General features: G+C 33.7%; 4 protein-coding genes across 5 annotated transcripts; 1 reads left to right on the plus strand and 3 right to left on the minus strand.

Annotated features, from left to right (window-relative positions):
- The first annotated feature begins 1,481 nt into the window (after positions 1 to 1,481).
- LOC124440505 (cyclic nucleotide-binding domain-containing protein 2-like) lies at positions 1,482 to 6,757 on the plus strand. Its single transcript, XM_046990897.1, is given in 12 exon segments — positions 1,482 to 1,964; positions 2,360 to 2,548; positions 2,864 to 3,033; positions 3,152 to 3,314; positions 3,667 to 3,815; positions 3,903 to 3,975; positions 4,169 to 4,237; positions 4,335 to 4,496; positions 4,499 to 4,596; positions 5,244 to 5,529; positions 5,599 to 5,747; positions 6,565 to 6,757. Coding segments are annotated over 12 exon segments (2,184 nt in total).
- Positions 6,758 to 6,881: 124 nt separating this feature from the next.
- On the minus strand, positions 6,882 to 11,892 carry LOC124440707 (probable transcriptional regulatory protein Cthe_2075). Its single transcript, XM_046991138.1, has 7 exons — positions 11,644 to 11,892; positions 10,878 to 10,990; positions 10,135 to 10,268; positions 9,805 to 9,854; positions 8,281 to 8,351; positions 8,135 to 8,212; positions 6,882 to 7,320 (listed from the first exon to the last, which is right to left on the minus strand). The coding sequence occupies exons 1-7, from the start codon at positions 11,819 to 11,821 to the stop codon at positions 7,087 to 7,089; spliced, it is 858 nt and encodes a 285-aa protein (XP_046847094.1). The 5' UTR covers positions 11,822 to 11,892; the 3' UTR covers positions 6,882 to 7,086.
- A 487-nt stretch (positions 11,893 to 12,379) lies between these two features.
- LOC124440691 (UBX domain-containing protein 4-like) lies at positions 12,380 to 19,952 on the minus strand. Its single transcript, XM_046991111.1, has 13 exons — positions 19,794 to 19,952; positions 18,545 to 18,594; positions 17,448 to 17,500; positions 17,318 to 17,346; positions 16,645 to 16,763; positions 15,621 to 15,734; positions 15,041 to 15,093; positions 14,671 to 14,725; positions 14,147 to 14,424; positions 13,725 to 13,827; positions 13,233 to 13,361; positions 12,965 to 13,149; positions 12,380 to 12,605 (listed from the first exon to the last, which is right to left on the minus strand). The coding sequence occupies exons 1-13, from the start codon at positions 19,873 to 19,875 to the stop codon at positions 12,446 to 12,448; spliced, it is 1,410 nt and encodes a 469-aa protein (XP_046847067.1). The 5' UTR covers positions 19,876 to 19,952; the 3' UTR covers positions 12,380 to 12,445.
- Positions 19,953 to 21,734: 1,782 nt separating this feature from the next.
- Positions 21,735 to 27,362, minus strand: LOC124440706 (stAR-related lipid transfer protein 3-like). 2 transcript variants are annotated; one of them, XM_046991134.1, is made up of 16 exons: positions 27,031 to 27,362; positions 26,037 to 26,120; positions 25,880 to 25,957; positions 25,757 to 25,810; positions 25,477 to 25,581; positions 25,309 to 25,351; positions 25,165 to 25,204; positions 25,053 to 25,099; positions 24,684 to 24,715; positions 24,471 to 24,563; positions 24,152 to 24,211; positions 23,893 to 23,988; positions 23,458 to 23,537; positions 23,102 to 23,206; positions 22,551 to 22,644; positions 21,735 to 22,433 (listed from the first exon to the last, which is right to left on the minus strand). In XM_046991134.1, the coding sequence occupies exons 1-16, from the start codon at positions 27,256 to 27,258 to the stop codon at positions 22,314 to 22,316; spliced, it is 1,359 nt and encodes a 452-aa protein (XP_046847090.1). In that variant the 5' UTR covers positions 27,259 to 27,362; the 3' UTR covers positions 21,735 to 22,313. The 2 variants fall into 2 exon arrangements, with proteins under 2 accessions (XP_046847090.1, XP_046847093.1); XM_046991137.1 differs by lacking the exon at positions 25,477 to 25,581.
- Between the last annotated feature and the right edge of the window lie 601 nt (positions 27,363 to 27,963).

Here is a 27,963-nt window from a genome sequence, read left to right on the forward strand (position 1 = left end):
AAAAGGATATTAGGTAACCACTGAACTCAGCACTGTCTCAGGGGAATTGTTCTATCGCTGAATGGAAAAAATTTCTGCTGGTTCGCAACTACACCACATAATTATAGAAAATAATTTTGAAAGTCAAAAATTCAATGAGAATAATTCATCTAGTAAAGTTTCACCGGTGATATGGTTTATATTTTATAAACAAATCATAACTTATATGGTCTAATTAATAAACCTGTCGAATCAAATTTGTATCCAACAACGCCATTGAACTAAATTTGGAGTGAAAACCTTCTTGAAGTTGGATGTTAATGTCGATCTTGTGATCACTGTGATAGCCCTATGATGATATAAAATTACGGTCATCCACTTTTGTTAAAAGTTTTAGTAAAGACAACGAACACCAAAATATTGGTTGAAACATTTTTACGACAAAGTTAAGAGGAAATAGACGGTGAGAAGTGAAAGATGGAGCTTAGTCAAACCTCGCGTTGTAAATTAACAATGAATGAAAAAGTTTCAATTTGTAACGGCAACAATTTGCATAAATGGCTGTCTTCAAGATTCGTGGCGTCAGTTTTACCAAGCAACAATTTATTATACTGTAAATACTGCATGAAGTAGAACTTCGTAACCAAGACAACGTAATAATGTGGTCGTAGACTTGAATAATTCACATTAAGTGGTCGTTAGTACAGACTAATGATTTTCTGAACAGTACAAACGGTCATTCATAATTCACGAACTGTGTATATCAACAATTAAAATTTAAGTTGAAATAAACTATTACGTGAGCAAGAATTGTCGATGACTCCATGGTTCACGGACCGAAACGTTGACGACAAGTATTAAAGATTGTATAGTCACAGCGCCGGTAATTAAAAACGAAACAAGTTCTATAAAAGAAAAATTACAAAACGATGGTAGGTAGAACTGGACACATTTTAAGAGATAAGAGCATTGTTCTTCAACGTGATATGTGACGCAGGGATTTCTTTGACTCTTCCAAACAAACAAATCACCTTCACCAATTAAGTCTCATGAAATATACTCAATTAATTGTGAGCCACAGAATTTTAACGCTGTATATTTACTCAATATACTTATGGAAAGAATCATAGCAAATTTACTCAAATGGAAAGAATCGCTGCAAATTTGTTCAATACATCGAAGGAAAAAATTACTGCATATTTACTCAAAGTATCGAGGGAAAGATTCATAGCAAATTTACTGAATAAAAAAGTCAATATATATTCTTGGACTTTGAAATAAATGTTTCGTTTTCCTGTTCTTTGATTGGCTAAAAGCGGTCCGCATGAGCCCACACAGCTTAAAGATTCAAAATATTCACCAGGTTCATATATTGGTTAGGTTTAACTGAGAAATATTATCCTGCTGACCACGAGGAAAATAGAATATAGAAAGCTCTCTGAACGAAGCTTCAGTGCAGTAAACAATGCATATTTTTAATCATTTTACAGATAGAAACGAAAATGGAGATGAAAGAAAATCGTTCGGAAACGGCGATTGGTTTAAGAAACCAAAGAGACGCAGGCCACTTAAGTTCAGTAAGCAAGAATAAAAAGGAAGAATCATTCGTCACACAACCATCGTGCAATTCAAGAAACACTCCTTTACAACAGAATGTTAAAAACAGCAATAAAAAGCTCTTGAGAGCAAGATCAGCACCACCAAGCTCACGGCAGCTTCTTAATCCACGCGAGATACTCCAATTACGTGGCAAAAATTTTCAGCAAAATGATAAAACATTTGATATGACTTCATACTTGAGAGAAAAGTCGTTTTCGCGAAGAGTGCATAGACTTATGTATGAAACCGCCAAGGAGAACACAAAAAGCGTAGATTTCAAAAATTTACCACAAGCTTTTCAAGATTGCGGAGATGTTATGATCGGGAACCAGCTTTTAGACAAAAGAAGAGATTTACAGCATCAAAGAACTATGAACCTATCATGGGTAAGAAGAATGTGAATTTTGTGAAGTAATTACAATTTCCCAAGTTGTCCAATTAAAAATTACTACACTTCATTTGACATTTCACTGGATATACACAACCTTATCACAGAAGATTGAGGTAAAATGAAAAAATGTAGTCACGAGTATTAAGCACGAGACTGAAATTTCTTTTGTGTCGGACATTACAATAGTTGCAAATCCTGCGAAAGTCGTATTCATCATAATGATTGATAGTTTAAGAAGATTCGGAGAGATTGGCAAATCGCTGTCTGTTATTGAAAAAATAAACATTAGCCATTGAATCAATTCTTATATTACAACGAAAAATCAAGCATTAATTATTTTTTTAATAAAACAATTCTGCGTCTGATGATTTCCATGCTTTAAATTGTCAGGCTCAATCAAAGATCAAACAAACATTTCAAAATGTGGTTTTATTGTGCCGAGTTCGGCTCATAATGGCACAAAACTCGATTGATTTAGCACCAGCAAGTGAAAAACAAATTGCTTGGGCAGAGAGACGACATACAAGAGAAACAGCAGAAGTGCTTTTCAGCAAGTCATTGTACCAGAAATCACAAATGGTATTTGAAAACTAAAATGACACTTGCATGCCTATATACTGTGTTTGTAACATGAATAAGAATTAACTAGTTATATGATACGACAGGTGAACACCTACAAACCACTTTTCATGAATAGAATATATGTAGCTAAGCTAATAACTCACGGGTCTCGGCCGATGAAGGCCATCAACTTTCGGAAGCCTTAATTCTAAATTTAACAAAACCTACCAAACTAAAGCTATGCCTCTTATCATGTTAGTCTAGTTTGAGATTTGTTACCACATTTAAATGCCTTTCCACAAACAATGAAAATTTCACACCATCATTTTTCAGATTTACTCTTACGTACCGAAGTGGGCGGAAGTAATATTAAGAAAATGTCCAAATGATAGAACCGATGGAGAAATTATGCGAGTTCACGCAATGATGCAAGGCCTCTTCACATACGATAAATTTACGCGAAGAATTCAACTCGCCATGTGTCGCTCCATGAAGTTTTTACGGTAAATCTAGTCTTTTACTCAACTTAGACTATGAATAAAGTAAAAGTTACTGGAAAAAAAACGAGTATCGATATAATACAAAACACAATCTCATTGATGTTCAATCTATTCATTATAGAATTCGATACCCACGCGTGATACTACGGAAGGGTCACATTGGACAAGCTTTCTATTTAATTTTCAGTGGTTCAGTGTTTGTTAACATAGAAGGATTCAATGCTGAAACAAACAAAGTAGTTTATAAAACTGTCAGTACATTACATCAGGGCGATGCTTTTGGAGTAAGAAATTATTTATAGTGCACAAGTTGTTCTGTTTCGCAACATACCTCGATTGTCCAGGAAGTTGCTCAGGAGCCGGTTGCACGAAGCCAGGATTGCGTTATCAATGGGATAGCAAGTTTTTTTAAACTTTCATAAAACCTTTTAAAAAGCAATATAAGATTCAAACTAAACAATCACTGAAATAAAATATTGTTTCGAAGATTACGAAATTTCTTTGTCGTAAGAAAAATATAAAACAATTTTTACAAGTTTAAAAATTTTTGCTATCCAGTGGATAACGTTATTCAGGCTTCGTGCAACCGGCACCAGTAACGCAACGTAAATCGGCTATCAATCTGTGTTTTCATAGGAAGTTGCTCTGTTGCGCAACGTAAGTCGCACAGCTTCAGTCGTTGTAAAAGAGGATGTCGAACTCATGGTTATCCATAAAGATGTGTTCGAAAATGTTTGCTCCAAAATATACGAAAGCGAAATGAAAGAGAAAATGGAATTTTGTAGGTATGTATAAAATATAGGAGAGTGACGCACATCAATGTTGTCAAATGAACGTTGGATTAAATATTGATTTTTGTAAATACGTCGTAGACATTTGCCGCTTTTTAAAAACTGGAGGGATGATGCAATCAAACGCATTTGCCAGGAATCTCAAATACATAAAGTATGTTTAACACTGCTATTTAAAATGTATTAAAAAACGTTCTCGTTGATTCTCTTTCTTTTGACGTGATAATTGAACTAGAAACAGGGCAAAAAATTCTACTTACAACTTAACCTAATCCGACTAAATGATTGGAACGAATATGGTTATAAAGTAAAGGTTAAGTAATGAATAGAAGCATTTGTTTTTTTAGTACAAATCAAACAAAATTATAGTACGTAGCAGCAAAAATGAAGAAGAATGGATGTACTTTTGTATGGAGGTAAACTGTTTTCTCTTATTTTCTAAAACATTTATATTTTCGCTTTTGTTTTTCGAAAGAAATTGCATGTATTTTAAGGACATGCATTTCATTATAGGGACAATGCAGTGTCATAAAAGCAATGGATTTTAATAAAAGGCCGCGACATTCAAAAAAATTTTTCATACGACGTCTAGAAGACGAGAACAGTAGTTGTGGCTGTTATCTTTCACTTTTATCAGACTCGGATAAAGAGAAAAACGATCGCTCTCAGGTAAAGTAGAGATTAAAAATGAACTGGAGTATTTCTTTGAGCAGATTGACTTAAGGAAGATCGCTAACACAAGCAAGTTGGACGAAGATTACAGGGTTGTTTCAAGGTAACACTCTTATAATACCAGGTTTCGTTAGCATGGCAAAATAAATGCCGCATTAATGTAACAAATTAATTTATACATGTTTGTGGATGTAGATCGTCCAGGTTAGTAGAGTCCTGAGAAGGACTGTAATTGTTGATGTTGACTGACGTTTCGACAACCTTAGCGGTAGTCATCTTCAGAGTCAAGATGAGCTGAGGATAATTTGACTCTGAAGATGACTACCGCTAAAGTTGTCGAAACGTCAGTCAACATCAACAACAACAGTCCTTCTCAGGACTCTACTAACCTGGGCGATCTACATGACTCCATTCACAAACATGTAACGATACTCCCGGGTTCAAACCATTTACTTTAAATTAATTTATACCAACTGTATTTACAACTAGAAATTCTACTTTGTTCAAAAATGACAAAATTTACATTTCTTTTTCAACAAGCAGTTGCTGAGGAATCATTATGAGTGATTCTAGAAAATACAAAGATTGTAATAAGCTTTTAATTCAAGAACTTTGTTTATAATTTAAGAACTTTTCAATAAACTTTCCAAAATGATCAAGATACTTCAACCGAGAATATTTGTAGCACATGCATACAGACATTAAAGGTTGAATACGTTCATTGCACAATGTAAATATTTTTTGTTGCAGAAATGTCAAAGAGAAAGAGGAAAAATTGAAGAAGATGGGAGGAGCAGAAGAAGTACTTTCTACATTCGGTAAAAGCTACAACCATTTACCTCAGAGTAGAAATGGAGGTCTACACTCATACAAGAAAACAGATAAGTGGCGTTCAACAATCATTCGTAAAAATCATGATGTTGAAATGGAACTGAGGAAAGAACTCACAATCTTCCACAACGAATATTCTACTGGTACCCCGAATACACACGTGACTTATCTAAATATAGCAACAATGAAGAGTGGAGATGTTTTTGTAAGTTAATTTATGCGAACAATTACTTTAGCGATCTAAACGACAGTAACGACATCTTATTTCTTTTAGAACTTACGAGAAGTTCTTCATTGTACAGGTAGAGAACTTCTTCTAGTCAGCCGCAAAGCCAAGATTTTACAAATCAAGAAACAGTTATTTTTTAAATACGCCACAAAGGAATCCCTCCTTGTTGCCAATATTTTAGCATTGGAATCAAGGTAAGATTTTGAAAAAGGTATATCATAATTGTTTTAACTAAGGGATCTTTTAAATAGTTTTTATAGGAGTTGAAACTATTTATTATTATGAAGATCAAATCCTGACACCACGTAAATAAAATATGTACATTCTTTTATTGGTAGAAATGCTTGAAGATAAAACAGCAGGGACATGTTTCACTAAGCCGGAATAGCGTTATCCATTGGACAGCAATTTTTTTAAATCGCTTAAAAACGTTTTTAAAAGGAAAAATTTAAGATTTGAATAGAGCAATCACTGAAATAAAATATACTTCTACTAAAAGTATTGAATTTCGTTGTCGTAACAAAAATATAAAATCTTTCTTTATATGTTTGAAAATTTTACTATCCAATAGCGTTATCCAAGCTTCGTGCAACCATTCCCAGAAATTTACGACTGCCTTGTTAGACGAGCTGAAATTTTTGACACAGTGAATTCTAAGAAAAATATCGCAGCAATGGATCAAGTGACGACGTTGTTGCTCGAGAAAGGAAATTCAAACTTCTATCGCACAAATAGATAAAAGTTTCAGACTTAAAAGAAAACAAGTTTCATCCATACTTGCTCCATCTCAAAACATCTTAAGCCATATGTTGAGGGTGTCACAGTCACGATATTATAGCGAGAGCAAAAATATTGACCATTAGCTATACAGGAAAAAATTTGCAGCGTCCCCCGTAATGTGTACATTTCTAAATTAAAATCTAATATTTCATGAAATCGTTGGATAAACATTCTCGACAATCATCACAATACAAACAAAAAAATGTCAAACATCGTTTTAATTCACTGCAGCTATCCAGACGATGAAATATTGTATTATAACTTTCGTGAAAAATGTCTGTGGGAACAAGAGAAGACGAACGTGTTAAGACAAGCAATCCAGATACGAAATTTTACACATAATGAACGAAATGAAAAACCAAGAAAGCTGACAGCAAAAGAACGAGCAAAGAGTGCTCAAAAAGCAGCAAGAAAGTTTTTATGACTCTATGACCAGAAATGCTGGCATAATCAAGTAATATTAGCACTATAATATCGAAGCGAAGAGATGCATACATTAAGAGTAACCAAAGATGTTTAAATATGGAACATGTAAAAAATCAAACGAATTCTCATCTATTATTGTATTAACAAGTATAAAGCAATGAGCGTCCTACGTTATTTTGCATTGCTATATTGTTGCATTGCTATATTGCTATACCAAACACATATATATACAACATTACGTGGCTAAATGAATTGAAAATTGTCATAAGCCACATCCGCAAGAAAATTGCTGCGATATTTCTCAACAAACCTGGCTTTCATAAAAAATCAGAGTTCTTTCAGTGTTTCGCTCTCGTAATCTTGGATATTGTCGTATATTTTGATGACGTCTTCGTGTTCGTGAATTTTCTCAAGTAATTTACTTACCTTAACAAGGTTTTGATCATTTAGTTTTATAAGAGTTCGAGGTAAATACTCTAAATTGGCCGACACAAGCGTATAGTTTTTTTCCTTCGTTAATCTATTTGAAACTTGAATGAGATCACTCGATGCACATACGAACTATAAAAATTAAACATTACAGCTAAGTTTCCACAAACAGTTTCTCTTATCTTGCATATGGCAAACATATAAATGTAAATTAATGTTACTGCCAAAGAGAAACTTTTCCCGTTTGACCAAAATAAGCGATTGTAACAGTAGATGAAATGAAAAACGTATGCCGTTCTTTGGCTCATACAACAAGCCAGATTTTTTTCGTTCGCTAATTTGTTTCTTCTGTTTTGGCTTTTTTGCAATTCCCACATAACATATGGATGTGACATGTTTTTGAAATATTAAGAAGCTGTGACAACTGAGGAGACAAACTCCCTTTTTTTATGAAAAAACCGTACATATGTAAACTTAATTCCTGTGTTCTTTCGAACTATTTATACAACCGAGCAGGTTTTAGCTAATTCTTCCACCGAGCAAATTAAAAAAAATTCTGTCGGGTAGGAAATGTGAGTCAAGCGTTTCCCTGAAAATGTTGAGAACAAAAAAATAAAAGTCCATCGTAGAAAGTAGTAAAACATGCTTTCCTTAAAGCAAGGATTGAGAAAATGTTGAGAAAGTCTTCACAAAACATTTTTGACGCCGCTCAACGTAAGAAGTACATTTTTGCTATTTTGGTATGTAAAGTAAAGTCATCTTCATTCCGTGTTTATAAATGTAATAAAAATAACAGCGATAACAACAATTCACAAATGGTACAAAGAGATACCTATACACGTAAAATTTTTGAAACATTCACAAATTAATATCGCTTCGTGAAACCGGCCCCTTAACAACATGGATGGACAACAGGCGTTGTGTTGTGTTGTTAGACGCTATGTACCTGTATGAGCTTCAAATCGTCCGCATTTGTTGCAAAATGAAAATCTTCTGCACCAACATCAATGGCTAATTCTTCAGCCTAGAATGATAGAACTCTAGAGTAAAGATCAAGATAGTATATTATCGTTTAATTAACAGTTGCCTTACCTTACTTGAAGTTTCATGTAAATCGTCTACATTATCGGAAGATGACCATCTATTTTCTATGCAGACTATCCCTAAAAGTCAAATTAAGCCCAACTAAAATAATACCCAGCAGATATTAAAGTGTCCCATTCAGGAATCAAGGGATAGTGCAAAGTTTCAAAAAAGCACGGTCTTTTGACTCGTGATTTGAATCAACCATACAAAATTTGATGAATTTATTTAATTATAATTCATGTAGCTCTCATGAAGAACATCCATTGACTTTATAGAAAATAAATGTTTGGAAAGCCTATCACAGGCTGAAGTCTAAATAACCAGTTATTATCTTTAGTCTGGTTGTTGACGGTTTACATGTAAGCTATTTTCTTCCTGGAAGTAACTAGCTCACTTGGTTGAAAACTATTAAAAAATCAACTGAGCAAGCGCAGTCCATAATCTCCACTAACTAATCGAGTTTCAACCACCTGGATCGAAGGCAACGAGTAACTGCATCATTACAAAAACCGATTTTGGTGTAAATACGTAGCTTAGTTAAAAATTATTAAAGAAATCCTTTGAACATTTGCATTCCGCTTAAGCCTGTTTTCCACTAGCCACGTATCGTAACGAATCGTAGCAAAACGTAACACGGCGCATGCGTGCTGGCGCCTATTGACCATCAAATTCACAAGCACGCATGCGCCATGTTACGTTTTGCTACGATACGTAACGATACGTTATTCAAAGCCATCAGAGAGATTATACATAATATAAATCCTAAGAATTTATATTATGTTACGATATGTGGCTAGTAGAAAACAAGCTTTAATCATTTGTTAGAAGGATGAATTTATGAACATGCATGCTTTTGAGATTATTTGGTCACATATTATTTAAAGAAATCATCTGAGCCAGGTTCATGGTCATGGCAACGACCAAATGGATCTACTAGCAAATATTTTGGAGTCAATGGAGTGTACGTAAACAAGAACCGCACTTAGTCGCAATTTATTTGAGAAAGTATCTGAGCATGCGCCTTGGTGGTCTATTGGTGGTCTATTGCCATATCCAGATGATAAGAACTGAATTATCAAAATTTACAAAGATGCTCTAGTGCGTGACAGTCTCTGGGTATTGGGAGGCGAGGAAAGGGATTTTTGCTTTCAGTTTTTTTGTTCACACGTGTACATGCATCTCATAAAATAACCTTCCCAGGACACTGCAAAGGTTCAAACAACTTCTGCCTTTTTGACTCACCCATAACCTTCATGGCAAACAAGGATTTCCTGCTCTACTTGTCTCAATTAATGTTTGAAATAAATAATTGTGTGCACTTTTAAATTTTCCTGGCTAAAACATAGATTGTCCATATTTGAAATTTGTAAGGGGTGGACAAACACAAATTTCAAGAGATTTAAAAAGTATCAGACACTCAATCCCGAAAAAGTAAATGTAGTCGGATGCATTATTCTCCTACAAATTGCTCTACACATAAAAATACTGCAACATTAAACTAAAACTGAAATCAAGGCTTACATTACATACCTTTGTGTTCATACATGAATGACACAGAGCCATCATCACCAACATGACCCCTAAAATGTAGATTATGGCAAAGTAAGTCTTGTATGTTATAAAACAAGCCATTGGAGCTAGTGAATGCTTGCTTTTATGCTGTAATATTAAGTCAAGTTGTGCAAGAAGTTCCTTGTACTATAAAAAACCCATATTTCAAAATCTAAAATATGAGTAGGATATAAAAAAGAAACAGAGTCATGTGCAAAAGGTTTAAACAGCACAGTGTAACTGGATAATATTAAAATGCAGAATTAGTTATGAATGTTGACGTTGTAGACAAAATATTGTTTTTTATACCCATTTTTCATAAACAATGTTCTTATTTCATTTCTGGTAAGGCTGTTGTTTGAAGTTAATGTATCAACTAAAATTCCACATCCACCTGGTCCATGTCCTTCAATCAACAAACTGTGGCATGATTTATCTGTGTTCTAGAAGAACCCAAACAAAATAGTCATATGTGGCTGTTGCAGTAAAAATGGTGTTATAATAAGCTTATATCATATTTATGTCAATAAGAACAACATTTCCTGTTACTTAACATGAACCTATTCAGTAGATATTAAGGGAAGGGAGGGAGGGGGAATTTGACATGAGACCAAACCAAAAGTAATGTACATAGCTTTTTTAAACTTTAAAATGAGCTTTTCATTGCAAAATTGAAATTTTTTGAACATTTGAAACCGGTTTGACACATGCCTCAAATTAAAACTTCAACTTCATTTCTGATTTGTTTTTCTAAATGCATTATAGCAACAATATAACAGACTTCTTAATTTCAGAACGAGGAAGTAATTTTCCAAGTTTACAGACAAATAACACAAATAAGTTTTCAAACAATGTAATATTTACAAATGAATTAAAATAACATTCACAAAAGGTAATTATTTCAATTCAATGTATGTTTTTAAATAAACAGCTTGTTGCCATATTATTCAATCTTTGCATGTGTTGTGCAATTATACTTTTATCTATGTAAGTTATGACTTACAAGCAAAGAAGAAAGCTTCCATTCATATTGAAGAACATGTCAGCCATACCTTCACACCAGACTTGATAGCTGATTCTATCTTATCCTTAGTCATATTGGCAGCTTTTGCTCTTTCAATTATATGTTCTAATTTTGAATTTAGATTTGGACACGGACCATTTTCTAGAAAAGTCACTTGTTTTTTTATTCTAGCTGATTTTTTTAAAACCAGCTGAAATATAACTTGATTATTATCAATATAAAGTGATATGAAACTTTAAAGATGGAAAAATTGCAACATGCCAATGTCATATCATATAGAAAAATAGTAGACTTATATGTAAAGAAGTTCTTCTTCAACGGCATAGCAGGATGTTACCCCCTCACTGTCTATCCCCACCTTCATGGTCCACTCCCACTCTCACTGTTCACCCTGACCATCATGGCCCACACCTATCTTCAATGCCCATCCCACCTTTATTGTCCACACCCACTCTCACTGACCAAGCCCACCTTCATGGTCCATCCCACCTTCATGGTCCATCCCACCCTCATGGTCCACCCATGTTTATTCATAATCCCACTATACTGCATTTAAAAAAATCATTTTTGGTGGTCTTGGATATGAAGAAACAGAATTTTTGTGGAATAAATATCCAAGTACAACACATTGTTAAATACATTGCATGTACTTGGCAACATGCCAACATCATCTATCATATACTTGTAAATAAATACTCCTGCATAGTGCATCAACAGTTACAGTCATTAAAACGTACAAACATCTTTATCTTTATGCTGATCAATTTCGCATTATTTTATAAATCTATTCTTACCTCGCACAGCTGTAACTATTTCTTTATGAAGTCGACCAAGAATCTTGGCTCTTGCAATGTCTCTATGCATTTTTTTGAATTTGATATTTGACCATTTACTATGTCCTGCCATAGTTCGCGTTCTTACTGCTATGATCAACGAAGGGGATATTTGAAATCGACGAGAAATCGCCGTCATTTTTAAAGATGTAGTCAATGACAAATAATAATTTTCATAACACGAAGAGTCTGTAGACAATTATGAAAGAGTTTATTCAGGATTACTTCATGTTAATTTTTATGTTACTTGTTATGGGGACCAATCACCTAGGGTTGTTACAACACGAAACTGAAATTCATTTTAGTTACGCTTAAATTGAAATCACAAACGGCCACTGGCTAGCTCACCCGGTTTTATCGAAGAAATAATTCACCCAATTTTAACTTTTGTAATGAAGTATTCCAAGTTTTTTATCAAACAATTACTGACATTATTAAAACCATTATTGAAACAATAATTAAAATATTTATTTTATTTTAAGGTCTTTTTTATTATACACACGGCATAAGGATTATGTTTCAAAAATTTACTGTACTCAAGTCACGGCTGGGTAAGACAGATTTAATTGTTAGCCAGTCTAAGCCTTTAGGTCGGAAGATCCGAAAAACAGAAAGGATAAATGAAAAATGATCTATATTCAAAACACCTGACAAAAATATATAAGCAAGTCTGTATGTATAATACAAATACAAAATGTCTGACAGCGAAATAATTATTATTTAATCATTTATTCCATATTAATGTTTATTTACGACATTGAAATCACATTTGTTGTGTAGAGTTTCCGTTCCAAGTGTTATTTTCATCGTCATCTTTATCATCTTGTTGAAATGAATGAATCTTTCCATCTTTCTTAAAACGGTTTTCATTTTCTCTCGTTATTCTCCTTCGTGCATTCGAGCCGAGTGAAGAAGACGACGGACTAAAAAAAATGTTAAAGAATTCTCGGATAAGACATTGCTTCCACTTATTTTATTCTAAAAAACTACGGTTCTAAATTCGTACTATTCGTAACCAGTTTAAATTATCGCAAACGTATTTTCTATTTTCATTGTAATCCAACAGTTTTTACGTCAGTCAACAACAACCCTTCTCAAGACTCCACTAACCTGGACAATATACATCTAGACTACAAACATTTAAGTTTTTACAGTGCAGTTTCGAAAACTAATGGCTAGAAAAAGTTGTAGCAAAACCTTCCTTTTTTATTCTCAAGAGTAAAGTTGGTTTCTCTCAAAAGAAGAAATTTAAAGACAAATAATTCTGCTTTTAAAAACTTACTTAGAGTCTTCACTGATTGTTGGGCGAGTGCTCTCCGGCTGGTGTTGTGCTCGTGGTGATGAATTCAAAAGAAATTTAAAAAATGATATTAAGGCTAAGAACGGAGCCATAATAAGCGTAAAGATCCATGTCAAAGATGAATTGTTGCCAGATGAGTTAGAAACATCACTGTGGGTTTTTGATGTCTGTAAAAAGCATTTTTTATAACTTGACTTTCACTCACATTACTCAAAACAAAATAAAATGAAATACTTAATGTATTTTTTACCAAGTCGACGATCAAAGCAGCGCTTGGAGCTAAATCCAGATCTACAAGAGTTTTGTGAAAATCATCCTCTCCGAGATGCTTGCGTGGAAACGTTGTCCAAAACGATATCTGATTTCTGACATCCATACGCTAAACATAGAGATGAAAAAATAGTTATGGTCAAAATTAAATACAATCGTTTGCACTATACACAATGTCATAGCTTCGTATGTAATAAGTAATGGTTTTTACTTTTTACTACGCCATAACAAACGATTCTATACTTGATGAATGTTTGATCTTAAATGATGGTGCACATAACTTAATGACTATGAAAAATAGACATGAAAAATACCCTTAATTCTCTGCATCTATTCAAAATGTAATAAGAAAATTAAACTTGGCGCTAAAGCAATTCAATGATGTCAAAGTTAGAAAAATAAAAATTTAGTACTAAATGCCATTTAGTACATAATGACATACATGAAACGGATGAATATATAATATACAAACCGAGCGAATGAATTCTCTTGCGCCATCCAAAAGAGTGTCTGCAGGAAAATTTTGAGTCACAGAACTTCCATCGGGTAAACGAAACTGTATACGAACTTCAGAACTAGAAAACACACAAAGACAATATGAGTTAAAAATACACAACATAACTTAAAAACAAACAGACGCAACATAGCAAATTAACACTTGTAATATAGCAAAACAAAAAGCAACATACGTACTATTACTAAAAAACACACACAACATAAGAAAAAACACCCACAAATCCATGCACACAAACAGTAACGACATACCATAAAAAGCACACACAATATAACTAATAAACACAATATAACTGACAAATTAATATATTTTGACGTTGTTGAATGAAAATATTTTACAAGAAATGACCTTCACATCACTCGAATAAAAATCTTATTTACCATGACCGAAGCTTGCCATAATTAGAATTTGCAGGGCTTGGATCGATCCTAGCAGCTATTTGACGACGTTCCTGTCGTTGTACTTCTTCTCTTGCAGCTCTATCTGCTTTATCTTGAGCTATTTTTTGACGTATAGCATCCTTCGCAGCTTTGTCTTTTGCTTTCTCATTTTTTATCCTGTCAGCCATTTGCTGTGCGAGCATTTGCTCTCTGTCTATCTTTGCCTTAGACATTATCTTACCGTCTTTTCTCCGTTCCACTTCTTTTCGATGAGCATCCTATTCAAATGAAAATCACAAACTCTAAAGGCAAGCTTATTCAAGCATTTCATCACGTGCACTACACGTGATTAAGTAAGCGACTTACGGAAAACATTAGTTTGCATCAAAATGTGCGTTCATCTAATTTATTTTCACCACTAACAAAAGCTCAGAGGACAAAAATCGTAGTGAAACACAACACGACTTGTCATCTGATCATAAGAAGAATATTTGCAAGAATTTTGTACTATATTATTGAGGAACCTCTTTTTCTTTTTCGGCCCTTTCCTTCTTTTTTTCTTCAATCAATTTCTTCGCTCTAAGATCAAATTGAGACAATTTCGGTGTCTTAGGCATCTTATTTACATTTTACATGGAGTACGGAATATAGTTAGGCATAACATGTAAAACACATATCATATTTTTCGACAAATATTTTATTTACTACAAATGTATTTAGTTTAACTTGATAAAATCCCGAGTTTATCTATATCATAGAGTGTTTTCACCCACATCACTACTACGTCACAAAATTGTACTGCTGCCAATGCTACTGCCATGTTGATTTTTCCCAGACTTCCCCGACCCCATTGCGGATAATAAAGCTGTGACCTCACGTGCAAACAAACTATACCTGGCAACTCTTTCATTAATGTCATGTGTAACTTCGCTTCTTTCCCCAGTTACCTGTGTCAAACACAAAATTACAAGAAAATTCAATGCAGATACTACTTCTTGCAAAAGGCATAGTATACAAAATACGATAGAAAAAATACTATGAAGAATGGGGGGGGGGAGGGGGCTTGATGTGGTTTATACATATGTGTAAAACCAAACCATTGTACATATAAGTCCAAATATGTCCCCAGAGTGTCAGCAAATTCCCCCAAAAATGTGGAATTTATAAATTAAAAAAAATTTATATTTTTACTATGTTTAGTTTATAAAATTTTTGTGATCATGTAGTATTAGTCCTTACGCCTGACCAATGCAGGACTCAAAGCCTGCATGCTTCCTTTTTTACGCGAAAATCATAATACTTTTTGTAGTTTAAGGATTGAAGCATACTTTCTTTATTGTAAGAGTAAATCCTTAGACTGTGATCTATATTTTAACAATTTTGTTTTAGGATAGATATTAAAATGAAAAACTCACTGAAAAACTGAATAAAAAAATTTCCCATTCAAAATTCATCAGGACATGGACATACAAACCTCTCTGCTAGTTGATGCTTCGGGTGTTGAAGACGATGAACATGACTGAGATGAAGACGTTTCTTCTTGTCTGGGACTATCATTTTCTAATTTAGGAAATGTATTTCGATGTCTCTGTTTAAAAAATAAAACACATGCGCTGGTAGTGAGCTCAATGAAATTGCAGTGACTAGATTTCATAATAAAATTTTATTCGCTCAACAAACATTATATGTCTTAAAAGAAATGCTCGCCGGCTGATTCTTGAAAATAACATAAATAGCAAAAAAATTAACCAAAACCCTCCAAAAATTGTATGAAATAACTTCTAATACAGAATTAGAAATTACTTTAGAGAAAATGGCCTAAATCGAAACACTAAATTTAAAATCAAGCTTTACCACAAAACTAAACATCACATAAACGATACCTATGTTCATTCAACCCTTGTGAAAAAACACCGATAAGACATAAGTAAATACCTATAAGATCACTTCAGTTACTTGAAAACTATTTCCTAATCATGTATATTACCAAAATCAGTTTCTTAAATCTAATTCAGTACTATTCAAGCATTTACATGGGCATTTAAAGTTACACCTTTACGTTTTACTTTAAATCGTCTTATAACGTAACTACGTACAGTATGTATATACCAGCCCCGAAAGTTTGGTCGTTCTATGTAAATATTTCAGTGTTTACTCACTAAAAAAGCAATAGTCCTCTATGATTATGGGAAATAAATAATTCTTATGATAGGAAATTTACATAGCATGACCAAAACTTACAGGCTGGCTATGCAACTGCTCGTAATTTAAGTAATACAAACATATCTACGTATATATCGCACCTGCATCTTAACAATATGCGCGTTAGTGAATCACAAAGAATTTATTAAATAATCTAAGTTGTTGTTGATGAAATTGACCAGTCACAGTATCTGAGCAAAATTGGAATTTAAATAATGAATAAGTACGCATTGTTCCTGATTGTTGCACTGGTGCAAGCTTAGAAAATGAAAGTGACTACAAAGTATACACTATACCTCGATAGCTTGCTTTATTTTCTGCAAGAATTCTCCTGGAGGTAATGATACAGCAATAACTTCTTGTGGAGTACCAGCACCATCAAGACAATACACACAAGGTATACAAACAACTGGATCTAATGTCGTCCAATTAAGGTGTATATATTTTCAGGTTTCTTCAAACTTTATCCCAAAAATTGATGTCAACAATCCCTTACTTAGTAAGATGTTTTTTGTACGCTAAGACAAACACGACACGTGGATATAAAGTACGGCGCCACTGGGGCAGCTACCATTTTCCCTTTTGTCAAAGATAATTTTTTTGTCAGCAGACTAACTTTGGGTTAAAGTGAGGTGCATAAATTCATCAAACTCAAATCTTAGTGATAAAGCTTTGTCTGCTAGATTACATACTTTACAGAAAGATTTTGCCATGTGAAATGGTGAGTTGGCGCTATTGCCAATACTAGCTACATATTTTGGAGCATGACCAGCCACATTAGGCAGGCATACACCAGTGTTTGGGGGTGTTTATCACTTTAAACTAAATCAGTTGGGCACAACTGACTACGCAAAAGAATAAACACCCCACCCCCAAATTAACATTGTAGCCATGGCCTTGAAGATCTCTTTTGGTAGCATTACATAATGGAAACTTATTCAAAACATTTCAGTAACATTCAAAAGATACAAATGAGTGCAAATTGCTTTAATTCATTGCTGTTGGAAGAAAAAAAAAGATATTTAGGTTTTATTAAAACTTTAAAAGAGTAAATATCAACAAAACGCAGTAGACAACCAAATGTTACTTTGACACAAACCTTTCAGCAAACAGTCGAATGGATGTGCAATCAGAGAGACAGACTTGTTTTACCTAGAGATAGAAATTTCTTGTCAATATTGGTTTCATCTTATAATTTTAAATAGTTGGAATGTTATTAAGCAAAAAGAATGATAGCATAATGCTTTATCCAACAACTAACGACCTTATCTAACAACATTCGAGAAAGTAGCCTTCCACTCCTCTTTTGTAAGCAAGACAAGTCTACTCAAAAACAGAGAGCCTTATACGCTACAAGTCCCGGGCTTGTGACCGGTATAGCAGAGTTAAAAGGTGAAAGGTTTTTATCATAGATTAATCAACTGAATATTCCTGCTCATTTTTGTTTGGAAGCATGTTAAACAGTTCATATGGACAAAGCTCGATTTCCATACTAAATATTCAGTATTATAATCCGGTTTTAATGTTAGACAATACATCATTGCCCCTCAGTTAAAGCATCCCGCTTTCCATTGGAAAAGAATAAAGAAATAACCAAACACATATTTAACCTTGTAACCTTTTCAACTATTTAACCTTATAATTATACTTCTACATATCGGCAAGCGGGATGCTTGTGACAATCTATGTTTAACATCGATTTTAGATTTATTCTTTTCCAGTAGAAAATGGGGTGCTTTCACTGAGGGGCAATGATGTATTGTCTAACATTAACACTGGATTATGTTACTGAATATTTAATATGGAAATCGAGCTTTGTCCATATGAACTGTTTAACATGCTTCCAAACGAAAATGAGCAGGAATATTCAGTTGATTAATCTATGACAAACCTTTCACCTTTTAACTCCGCTATACCAGTCACAAGCCCGGGACTTGTAGCATATAAGGCTCTCTGCTTTTGAGTAGACTTGTCTCTTTACAAGGAAGAGGAGTGGAAGGTTAATTTCTCAAACGTTGTTATATAAGGTTGTTATTGTTTGTAGTTGTTGGATAAAGCATTATGTATCATTCTTTTTGGTTTCATCTTAAAGGAAACTGTGTCTGTGTACCACTTTAAGGTTGAATTTTAAAAAGTGACAATAAAAACATATTTTTGCAAAAATTTATCCAACAATACCCATATTGACATAATCACCTCTTCATTTTCCCATAAAGCATCCATGTTGTTCGAAATCTCATCATCTCCTATAAAGATACTTTTCATCAAAATAAAGTTGTTGCAAGTTTCTAAGATACAAGTTGACTAAGTTCTAGTGACAAGATTCTATTCAGGTTCCTACTGAATAGAAGATCGCAATCATTATAATATTGACTAAGTACATACCTATGATCACGGAGAAGAAAATTATAGTCTATAAGATTATATATAAGGTGGTATAAAAGATCATAAACTTATATGTATAAGTGATTACTACAGATCATCACGTCATTCATTGTTATGATGTGCATGATCATGTTGAACAGAGCATAGTATCCATCAAAACAGCATAGAAGTTTATAGACTCATACGTAGGTACATAAGATGATGGTATCAAGATCTGACTACAGATGATCTGGTCACACATTGTTATGATGTGCATGATCATGTTGAACAGAGCATAGTATGCATGAAAACAGCATAGAAGTTTATAGACTCATACGTAGGTACATAAGATGATGGTATCAAGATCTGACTACGGATGATCTTGTCACACATTGTTATGATGTGCATGATCATGTTGAATGGAGCATAGTATGCATGAAAATGGAAGACAAGATTACAGCACACAAGATGATAGTATAAAAGCTTAAAGTACACAAGATGACAAAGAAGACTCAAGAATATGCCAATAGAGCAATTATACACCAATCAAACAAACATAATTGCATTAAATAACTCTACAAGAAGCAACTACGGTGGTCTCTTAGCAAAACTGACAAATCATAAATCAGAGATGATAATTCTTTAACAGAAACACCACCACTTTTATTTTCACTCTAGGTATTTAAATATTTATTAACAAGAGCAATTTTACTTCACAAAATACAAAACACAACACTGAAACAGTCAACATTAGACACTGGTACAAACGGCAAGATCCAACTAATTAGATTTAACTAATATATGTACAGCCTAATTGCATCAGAACAAACCTAGTCTAACTAGAAGTACATTAAACAGTGATATTTTTGACTAAATTACCCCGTGTATGTAAGTACTTTCAACAGTATTGCTTTGACTGATTAAAAAAATGAAGTAAAAAGATGATTATCTAACTTAGAAATGTAAAAACAAAAAATCTTACCAACGTAATTGAAAATTATGTAAAAGATACCATCAACAAAATCATCACACAGAATACTAACATGCGACTGTTATTACAAGAATTTAGATTGTTCCCAACCTTTTATATAAACAATAAACAACGAACCAATCCTTCTTGACTCTGCAATTGCTTGAGGTATAGTTCCATTGAACCAAATCATTTTACCAAAGGCTCATAGATCAAATGTTGATACAAACAATCCGACAAACAAGATGCTCGTATCCTATTTACATATGGTTCACACGAAGTACATTCTATAGGCTATGAGTCACACTGATCTCAAAAAGAATCAGATTTGGCGGCATGTTCACGGTAAATAACTGGAGTAGTGGGCGGTAATTTTCTGCATATAACGCATCACGCTTTATTAAGCTGAGAGAGAGAGGTAGATGCTCCCTAAAAACATTTAATGATGTACAAGCACATCTATACAAACATAATTGGTTCTACCTACTACCCCACCCTAGCTTGAAGCAGAACGTAATTGAGCAAAATCATCTTCAATCCAAAGTTTAGCGACTTCACGATCGAAACCAATTTATAAGTTGGGAAAGAACGTCACAATATGTAGCCACTAAAAATTATTGAAAAAGTTCAACATTCGTAGATGACTGACCGTAAATTGGCAAAAAATATTTAGGACTACTTGGATTGTTTGTTTGGCTACTTGAACAAGAATTCATACAAAATTCAAAAAGTCATGTTGTACTTTTTTATCAGAGTCACTCAGTTAGTCACCTTAGATTTAATGATCGCATAAGAGTTTTTGATATGATAAATCACCGGGTACTTGGTACTTCTGAGTAAATTGGAGGCATACAGGTTGATTTAGAAGAAATCACGCTACCAACACAACACAGAAAATAAGAGCAAAAATTTAGTAAATTAAACGTGGAGCCTGGCCTTGTGACATCTATCACAGCATGTTTTATTCATGAATTCATAAAAATCCTCTCAGTCAGTTTAGCAGTTCGCTGTAGACTACAACAAACTGCTAAATTGACTGAGAGGAACTAGTAGACATTTTATTTAGTGTGGAAAAAATTATAGCACACAATGAGCCGTACAAATGAAATGAGTAGGACATAAGTTACCGGTTTTGAGTGTGAACTGAATGTCGTGATTCTTAATGCAATGAAATTGAAATTTACTTTGGTTAATGGAAAAAGATTAGAAAAAAAAGATAGTTTCTGAAGATCAAATTTAATTTGAGCTTTAAATAAGATCGAATGAAATCTACCACGTAAACTAACCAAGTATGCAAAACCATTGGATCATGTGTATAGTGCTTAACAATCGGCATCGAGTCTAAAACTGCAACGTTGCTCCCTGATATTGATTGAAAGTGTCTGGAAGACTTGTCATATGATATAATTTCGTCTGCGCAGGTCATGGGAAGACAGAAAGTGGGAGAATTTTCAACAACATGCAGTAACATAATTATTGTTTTCTAAATTTTTCATTTCAAACACGACTGTACGAATTGCTTGAACTGAAGCTACTTTACCCCAGTATTGCATATTACATTATAAATTACACTACTGTGTGGAACAGTAAATCCCTGTCATGGTGCAAACGAAAAATATTCTTTGTTCTGTTTAAGAAAAAATAATGCGACTCTTCAAACACATCGGTTCTATCAAGAAACACATCAAAACACAGGCGGCCGAACAGGGGGTAGAGCCCACCCCAAAAAAATAACCGAAAGTTCACCTGTTTTTGTGATTATTTACGAATGCTCTATTGCTAGATGACTACTGATTTGTGATTGCTGATTAAAATTGTAATTGAGATTCAAAAATCAAAAGAATAAAAGTTTTATCGTTGTTCCTGAAAGACGAGGGAGATTTTTGGGTGCCTGGTGCATTGCGATGTTATGCAGTTGGCATTCTCCAAAACCTTTATTAATAATGCAAGTAATAAGACGGTACATTTTCAACCTATTGATGGGAAGCACTTCGAACAATTCCCCCATCCTCGTGGCTCTTCGCGCATATTCCGCCGCCTTTGCATCACAAATTGCAAATGACATATAGTTTATTTAAATTTGATTATTTAACAGTTTCATGCAAGCAATTGTGATTTAGGGTAGGACAAAATACACTATAACAGCTAATTATAAATTCTGCACACTTTAACAACAACGTCATTGGTTGGTTGGAGATTTCTAAAGTACAAGTATTCTGATATATTGTATACTGACATACCCCGGATCTGCTACTGCATGCAAATGAAACTAGTTTTGCTACATGTTTGTGAAGTTATCATTTAGTAATGCATTGTAACATTATAAAGTGGGACCTGATACATCTTTTTCCTATGTTCGTGCTCGTTATTTATTTTGTAAAACAGTAATTGTGTTTTCTTTCCGCAATAAAGTTAGATACTAATGACAGACTAGAGAACGTCAAAATCAAATTTGTTTTTCAAAATACCTTAATGGTAAGCAACGAAGCAAGTAGCGTTAGGTTTTTATCTTTTAGAAACTTATAAACAATATCATTTTTTTATAGTCTTTAGCTCAAAATTAAACTGTTGTAATATGCTTCGCTTAATTCTGTCTCCTCAAATGCCTACTTCAATAAAACAACTTTACCACTATAATGGAGTGTTGGCGTTTTCTTTGATCAGCTGACATTCTTTTTGAAGATTAACAACGCATTCAATGAGGAAGCCTGGTATTGAGCGATCAACAATCGCTTGAGGAACTAACGAAGGCTGAAAGAGTACAAGCGTAAGAATGATCATCGTTAAAAAAGTTAAACATAGGAAAATGTACCGACCGTTCCCCTTAAAACCATTAGCCGGTACAACGGTGCTTAGTGCTACACCAACCTCCAAAGTAGTTGTTACGATCCAAACAAATTCTGATTTATCCCTGGTATCTTCGGCAGGAAGAAGGGCATAAGAATTTAAGATAGTTTTACCCCTAACATAAAATTAAGAACGACATTGACGGAAACGATTACAACCTGTGCTTTACTCAGTAATTCAGTCAAATTATCGGACCAAATGAATAAAATGATATGATCCAAATAGGAATATAGGACTTGAGTGATTTGTTGTAAGCGCCAGGCGTTATTGATTTGCCATTTAACCAATGCAGAAAACAAGGCAATTTTCCCAAAGAAAAATTGCTTTAAAATCTTTTATCTTCCACTTTGAATGTAACGATAGAGAAATTGCCTTATTTTTTGCACTGGAAAATCAAGAAAGTTTTGCACTTGCACATTAATCACGACACATGACTTTCTGTAAGTTAATGATTTTTAGCATTCTGCGATAGCAAGCAGTTACAACTTTAATCTTATCAAAAATTAACATGATGAACGTAAGTTTTATACAGCAGCTTTTTATAAATAAGTAGCAACTTGTGAATGACTTACCTCACTAATCCTTGAACAGGAGGCTTAGTGGGTGAGATAACAGAAGTTGAAGAAGAAATAAACATTTCTCCAATTCTTTGGTAATGATTTATACTGACAAAATCTCTATAACATAGAAATGGAGTACATGAAGTATCCTCGTTTACAATATTAAATGTTGGCAAAAATTAAATAATTCTGTAAATCACCAATAAAATTAATATATTGAGGTGATGATAATGCAATTGAATGCTTTGGGTGAAAGAGATGAATTGCTTCAAAAAGGAAAAATTCAGTTGAATGCATCACAAAAACACTATTGCCATAGTACGCAAAAGTATTAAGACAAGCCATAGTATTCATACAATTTATAATACCTTGCTGATAGCAGACCTCCAGCAACCTCAGCAATGGTCGAATAAACAAGCTCAGTAGACGAATTAATTTTTTCAATAACCTGAAATATAGACAACAAAACATCGTACGCGAAAAACACGTGTTCTAATATCGTTAGGATTCAAAGCATTAAATAATCAAAATATTATGCAACTTCATTTATTTCATGGATCTAAAATCATGCATAGGACCCAACACGTTCTATTCAATTAAGCATTTGTTTTCTCCACAAACGTCCACGTACAAAGAAATACAAAACTATACTGTAAACGATGTGCGATGTTTCAATAACACAAGTTTAACGAGTAAATGATGATGAATTGACTTAGCTCTTGGTTTATCAAGATTAGCTAAATCGGATTCATAAATCGAAGTACACTCGGTGAGCACACTCTATTTTTATGGTACTTAAATACCTCGATATGAGTGATAGTTGGATTCCACTTCTTAATATTTTCAGGATCTCCAAAGACAAGGGAATGCACGATTTCTTGACTAGCATTGATGAATGCCTAGAAATAGAGACTCAAAAACAATTGTGTTTTTTATTTTAGAATGTTATATTATTCTAAAAGAAAGAAAAGTTTTCAACTGGCCTACAAAACAATAACTTCAAATTTCTTCTTTGAATAAATCACATAAATTGTCAATTGAGATATCAATAATCAAACATACTCTCACTCGCAGTACTTTTCCCATGTTTTCGACCGTAGTACTTTCGATTAAAAGGTCGTCCTGGAAGAAGTAGGATTTTTTATTATGCGTAAGGAAGATTGGCGTCAATTTAGAGAAAGAAAATGTGTTATAAAGGTATTAAAGTGTGTGAATATTTTCTGCAAATTATTTCAACGTCAATTTGGTTTGAGGCACAGCAACCCCAAAAAGATTTTTCCGTTATTTCCGCTCTCGTTATATGTTTAGAGCTTGTTCTTGAAATATTCGATTTTTCAACTAGTGGATAGAATTATAGACTTTGCAATTACTATCTGTATACCTTTTGCTTTTCAATATTCCAGCAATTTTCAGCATACAATAATGATAATGTCTTGCTTGTCGTTTTTCTTGCTGTTTTTATGTATTCCAAATTCTATAGTTGGAATCAGGAAACTAAGTAACATTCATATTAAACTTTCATATAGACATCAAGTCTGTCGAAAATCTCACAAATGGATTGTTCATAGCACAAAATGTCAGAGTGGCATCTTACCGCTCTAATAACCACCTCCTCTTCACCAGAATCTAAAGGACAAAAGAACATGAACAAGAATAAAGTAAGACGCGGTAAATTTAGTAAATGAAATTTGTAGCCCCCCAGGCTAAATTTTGTGCCGCCTTCCCGAAGAACACATTGTGTTTGTATGTATTTCTTTTATCCAGTGGAAGAAAGAAAGAACCATATTAGTATTTGTTGTGTTGCTCATAACAAGTGCAATCTCAGTCAAATTTCAACGTCGAAAAATAAAATACTCGCCTTCTTATTTTACTAATAAAAACAACAAATATCTATAGCAAAACAAAATATGTATTTCCATTGAGCATTGAAAGTTCAATGGTGTGCGAAAAATGGAAGACGCACCTTGATCTGGTGGCGTATGGAAAGATAACACAGAATATCTTGAACTCCTTAAAAAGAAAAATTACCGCATGTACAAAGACAGTTAATTGTTTACATTTCATTGCATACGTACGCAGGTAGTTTTGTGATTGATCCGTATTCAGGAGGCTTTTCTACAATAAATTAGAACTTTTAATTTCACCTGTCCAGAATGCGCAACAATACTCAACAAATTCTTCAATGATTGAAATAGAATTGAACTATCGATGATAGCTACCTTTGGAAACTCGTTGCAATAATCTTCTTTCTTGAGGTAGAACCTAGAAAAAACGGAAAAAAACGATAGCCACAAAGTTGAATAAATTTAAAAACGACAAGTTTTTACTACAACAGAAAAATTTTTTCTTTTGTAGTAAAAAGTACTCTAAACGTATAATTATCTTACTTTTACTCGCATATACCATGCTTCTACCCAAACTAAAACAAATGATCCAATATGAAGTAAATAATCAACTGGTCTACTCTCGTTGTCATCTGATTTTGCATCAAACTGAAAATTTGAGAAATATATATGGGCAATATTTACTTTATATTCATTGCTACTGAAGTGTAATTTAAGCCTCTTTAACGAGCTAAACTCATTAGAAACAGAAAGCTGAAACTAAAATTCAAATCATCATATTTGTTTTGATTATTCGTCGACGTACCAAACGGACATCACTTACCTCAAACAAACATGCCTTGACTATTAAATAGACTGTAGATGCAAAAGTAGTGAACTGAAAAAGAATAATAGATAGAAACTTGTCATAAAGATAGTAATTTTCTTTTCTAACATCAGCACTTACTGCAACAGTCAGAACGCTTTTACTATCACAATAGCCATACACCAGCAGCAGTACAAAAATTCGAGCGAGCGAGACCATCTGTGTTGAAAGAATTAGTTACAAATTATCATTAATAAGCATTGAGGTCATTAGCCGATAATAACCATTACACACTTACTAAAATATCGAAAAGCGAACTAGAAATGCCGTAATGTCCAATTTCTGTGGATAATGAGTCGTTCAGTCCTTTCACAGCAACTCCCTTGAAAGGACATTCAAATGAAAACAAGGATTAGGAAAGCAGTTGGCACAATTAACTACAGCCTCACCTCGCTGACACCTCTCGGAAGTAGATTTTGCTTATGGGTTTATGTAAACGAAATATTTACCGCGTGTTCGACTTCGACTAAATGTAGAATTGCCGCTTGTACGCAAAAAAATTCTAACAAAATATAACATTTTTCTTTCCTGTGGATCGTTAATTTACTTACTTAGTGATTAAAAATTTTGAAAATGAACATTTAGCAGTAAATACTGGTGTATACGTATGTAAAATTGACATTTATCACTGGTACGGCCGATTATCACATGTTATCTTAGTGTTATTTTACTATAAGCCTCGAACCATTGGGCTAAGGCCTAAGGCATATGCAAGTTAATCTAACTGAAATCTGAAATACAATTGAAAACGTACTGTTAGAATCTTATCAGGAGACATGATATCAACGTAATTTTGTAATGACAATTGTTATTTAGCTTCATTAGACAAATTGACCATACTATCTCGAAGTTCGAACGTCATTTTGATGAAATTGTCGATATAAACTGCAATATATATTGCTTTAGGTACAAATATAAAAAGCTATGCACATTATCTAATTACTACGTGCTGCAAACCTTCGCCTAAGGACCTGGGCTTAATTAGACGAATTTGTGATTACATTTTCTTGGGTTTATACAAGGGGGGATGAGGTTATGTATTTGGGATATTGCATGGACAATGGACTATATTAATCTTGCACTTTTTCCTATACTCTACATTTGATAAGGACAATAAATTATTTCGAATAGAAATTTGAGGATAGCAATCGCAAAATGTACGCACTATGGTGATATATTTATGTTTAGTCAAGAAATCAAAACGTTCGGGCACAAATTGATCTGCTTGTTACCTGAGCATAAATTATCCACAGGAAAAACGTAAATAGAAAATCAAAAATACAAAGAAGACAAAAGTTTTGTCTATTAGAAGACAATCCATGATAAATTCTTCTAAACCATGGAGACGGTGTTGTTGTATTTTCCTCTAATACTTGTGCAGATTCCGCTAAAGAAAGTTGATTCATTGAAGATGAACTTCCCTCGATTTCTTGGTATCCATTTTTCTCGTTCTTAGCCATAAAGTAAAAAGAAAGTTTCGAATTAAACAATTTATTATGGCATGTTGTTCTTGTTGCTGTCGTCGAAGACTATTTTGCATTCATGCTATGGTTCACTGCTTCTTTTCATCCGCCTATTTGCATAATACAGACAGACCGTGATGATCGAGAAAGTAAAGACGTGCAAATGTTCAAACAGGAAATGCATCTTGTTTTGAAGCCATGAAGAATAGGAAAGAAGCGATATGAATAATGGAACTGCAAAAAATATTAATACATTTCTAAGAAAACTTCTTCTATGTCTACGAATTGCATCTATAACTATGCCCTGGTGAATATCATTTCATCACAAACTTCAATTTCCACTCTCTAATCCAAATAACTCCAGTGGGAATGTTTTGACAAGTAGCAAGGCTTCACGTGCCGTCCCTGATTTCGACTGATTGCTACAACACCCGCAACACTTCCAAACTTCCAGCCCGAGTTTGGATCGCTCTGGCGCGAAAATATATGATGATGATGATCCAAATAACAGTTTTAGACTGATCATCAGTATACGCGTTTTAAAGCTTTTACTGGTGAGCAAAGGACATTTTCTTCGCAAGTAGAATACCAACTAAAATACAATGTTACAAACGGTGAAACGTCATGAGTTTTCTGCTTTTTGTCAATATTTTTTGCTACTGGTCATTTTCAATGACAATTAGTTTTCTCCAAAAAGGGATG

This window comes from Xenia sp. Carnegie-2017, unplaced genomic scaffold (assembly GCF_021976095.1).
Source record: "Xenia sp. Carnegie-2017 unplaced genomic scaffold, XeniaSp_v1 HiC_scaffold_2, whole genome shotgun sequence".
Classification (NCBI taxonomy): Eukaryota; Metazoa; Cnidaria; class Anthozoa; order Malacalcyonacea; family Xeniidae; genus Xenia; species Xenia sp. Carnegie-2017.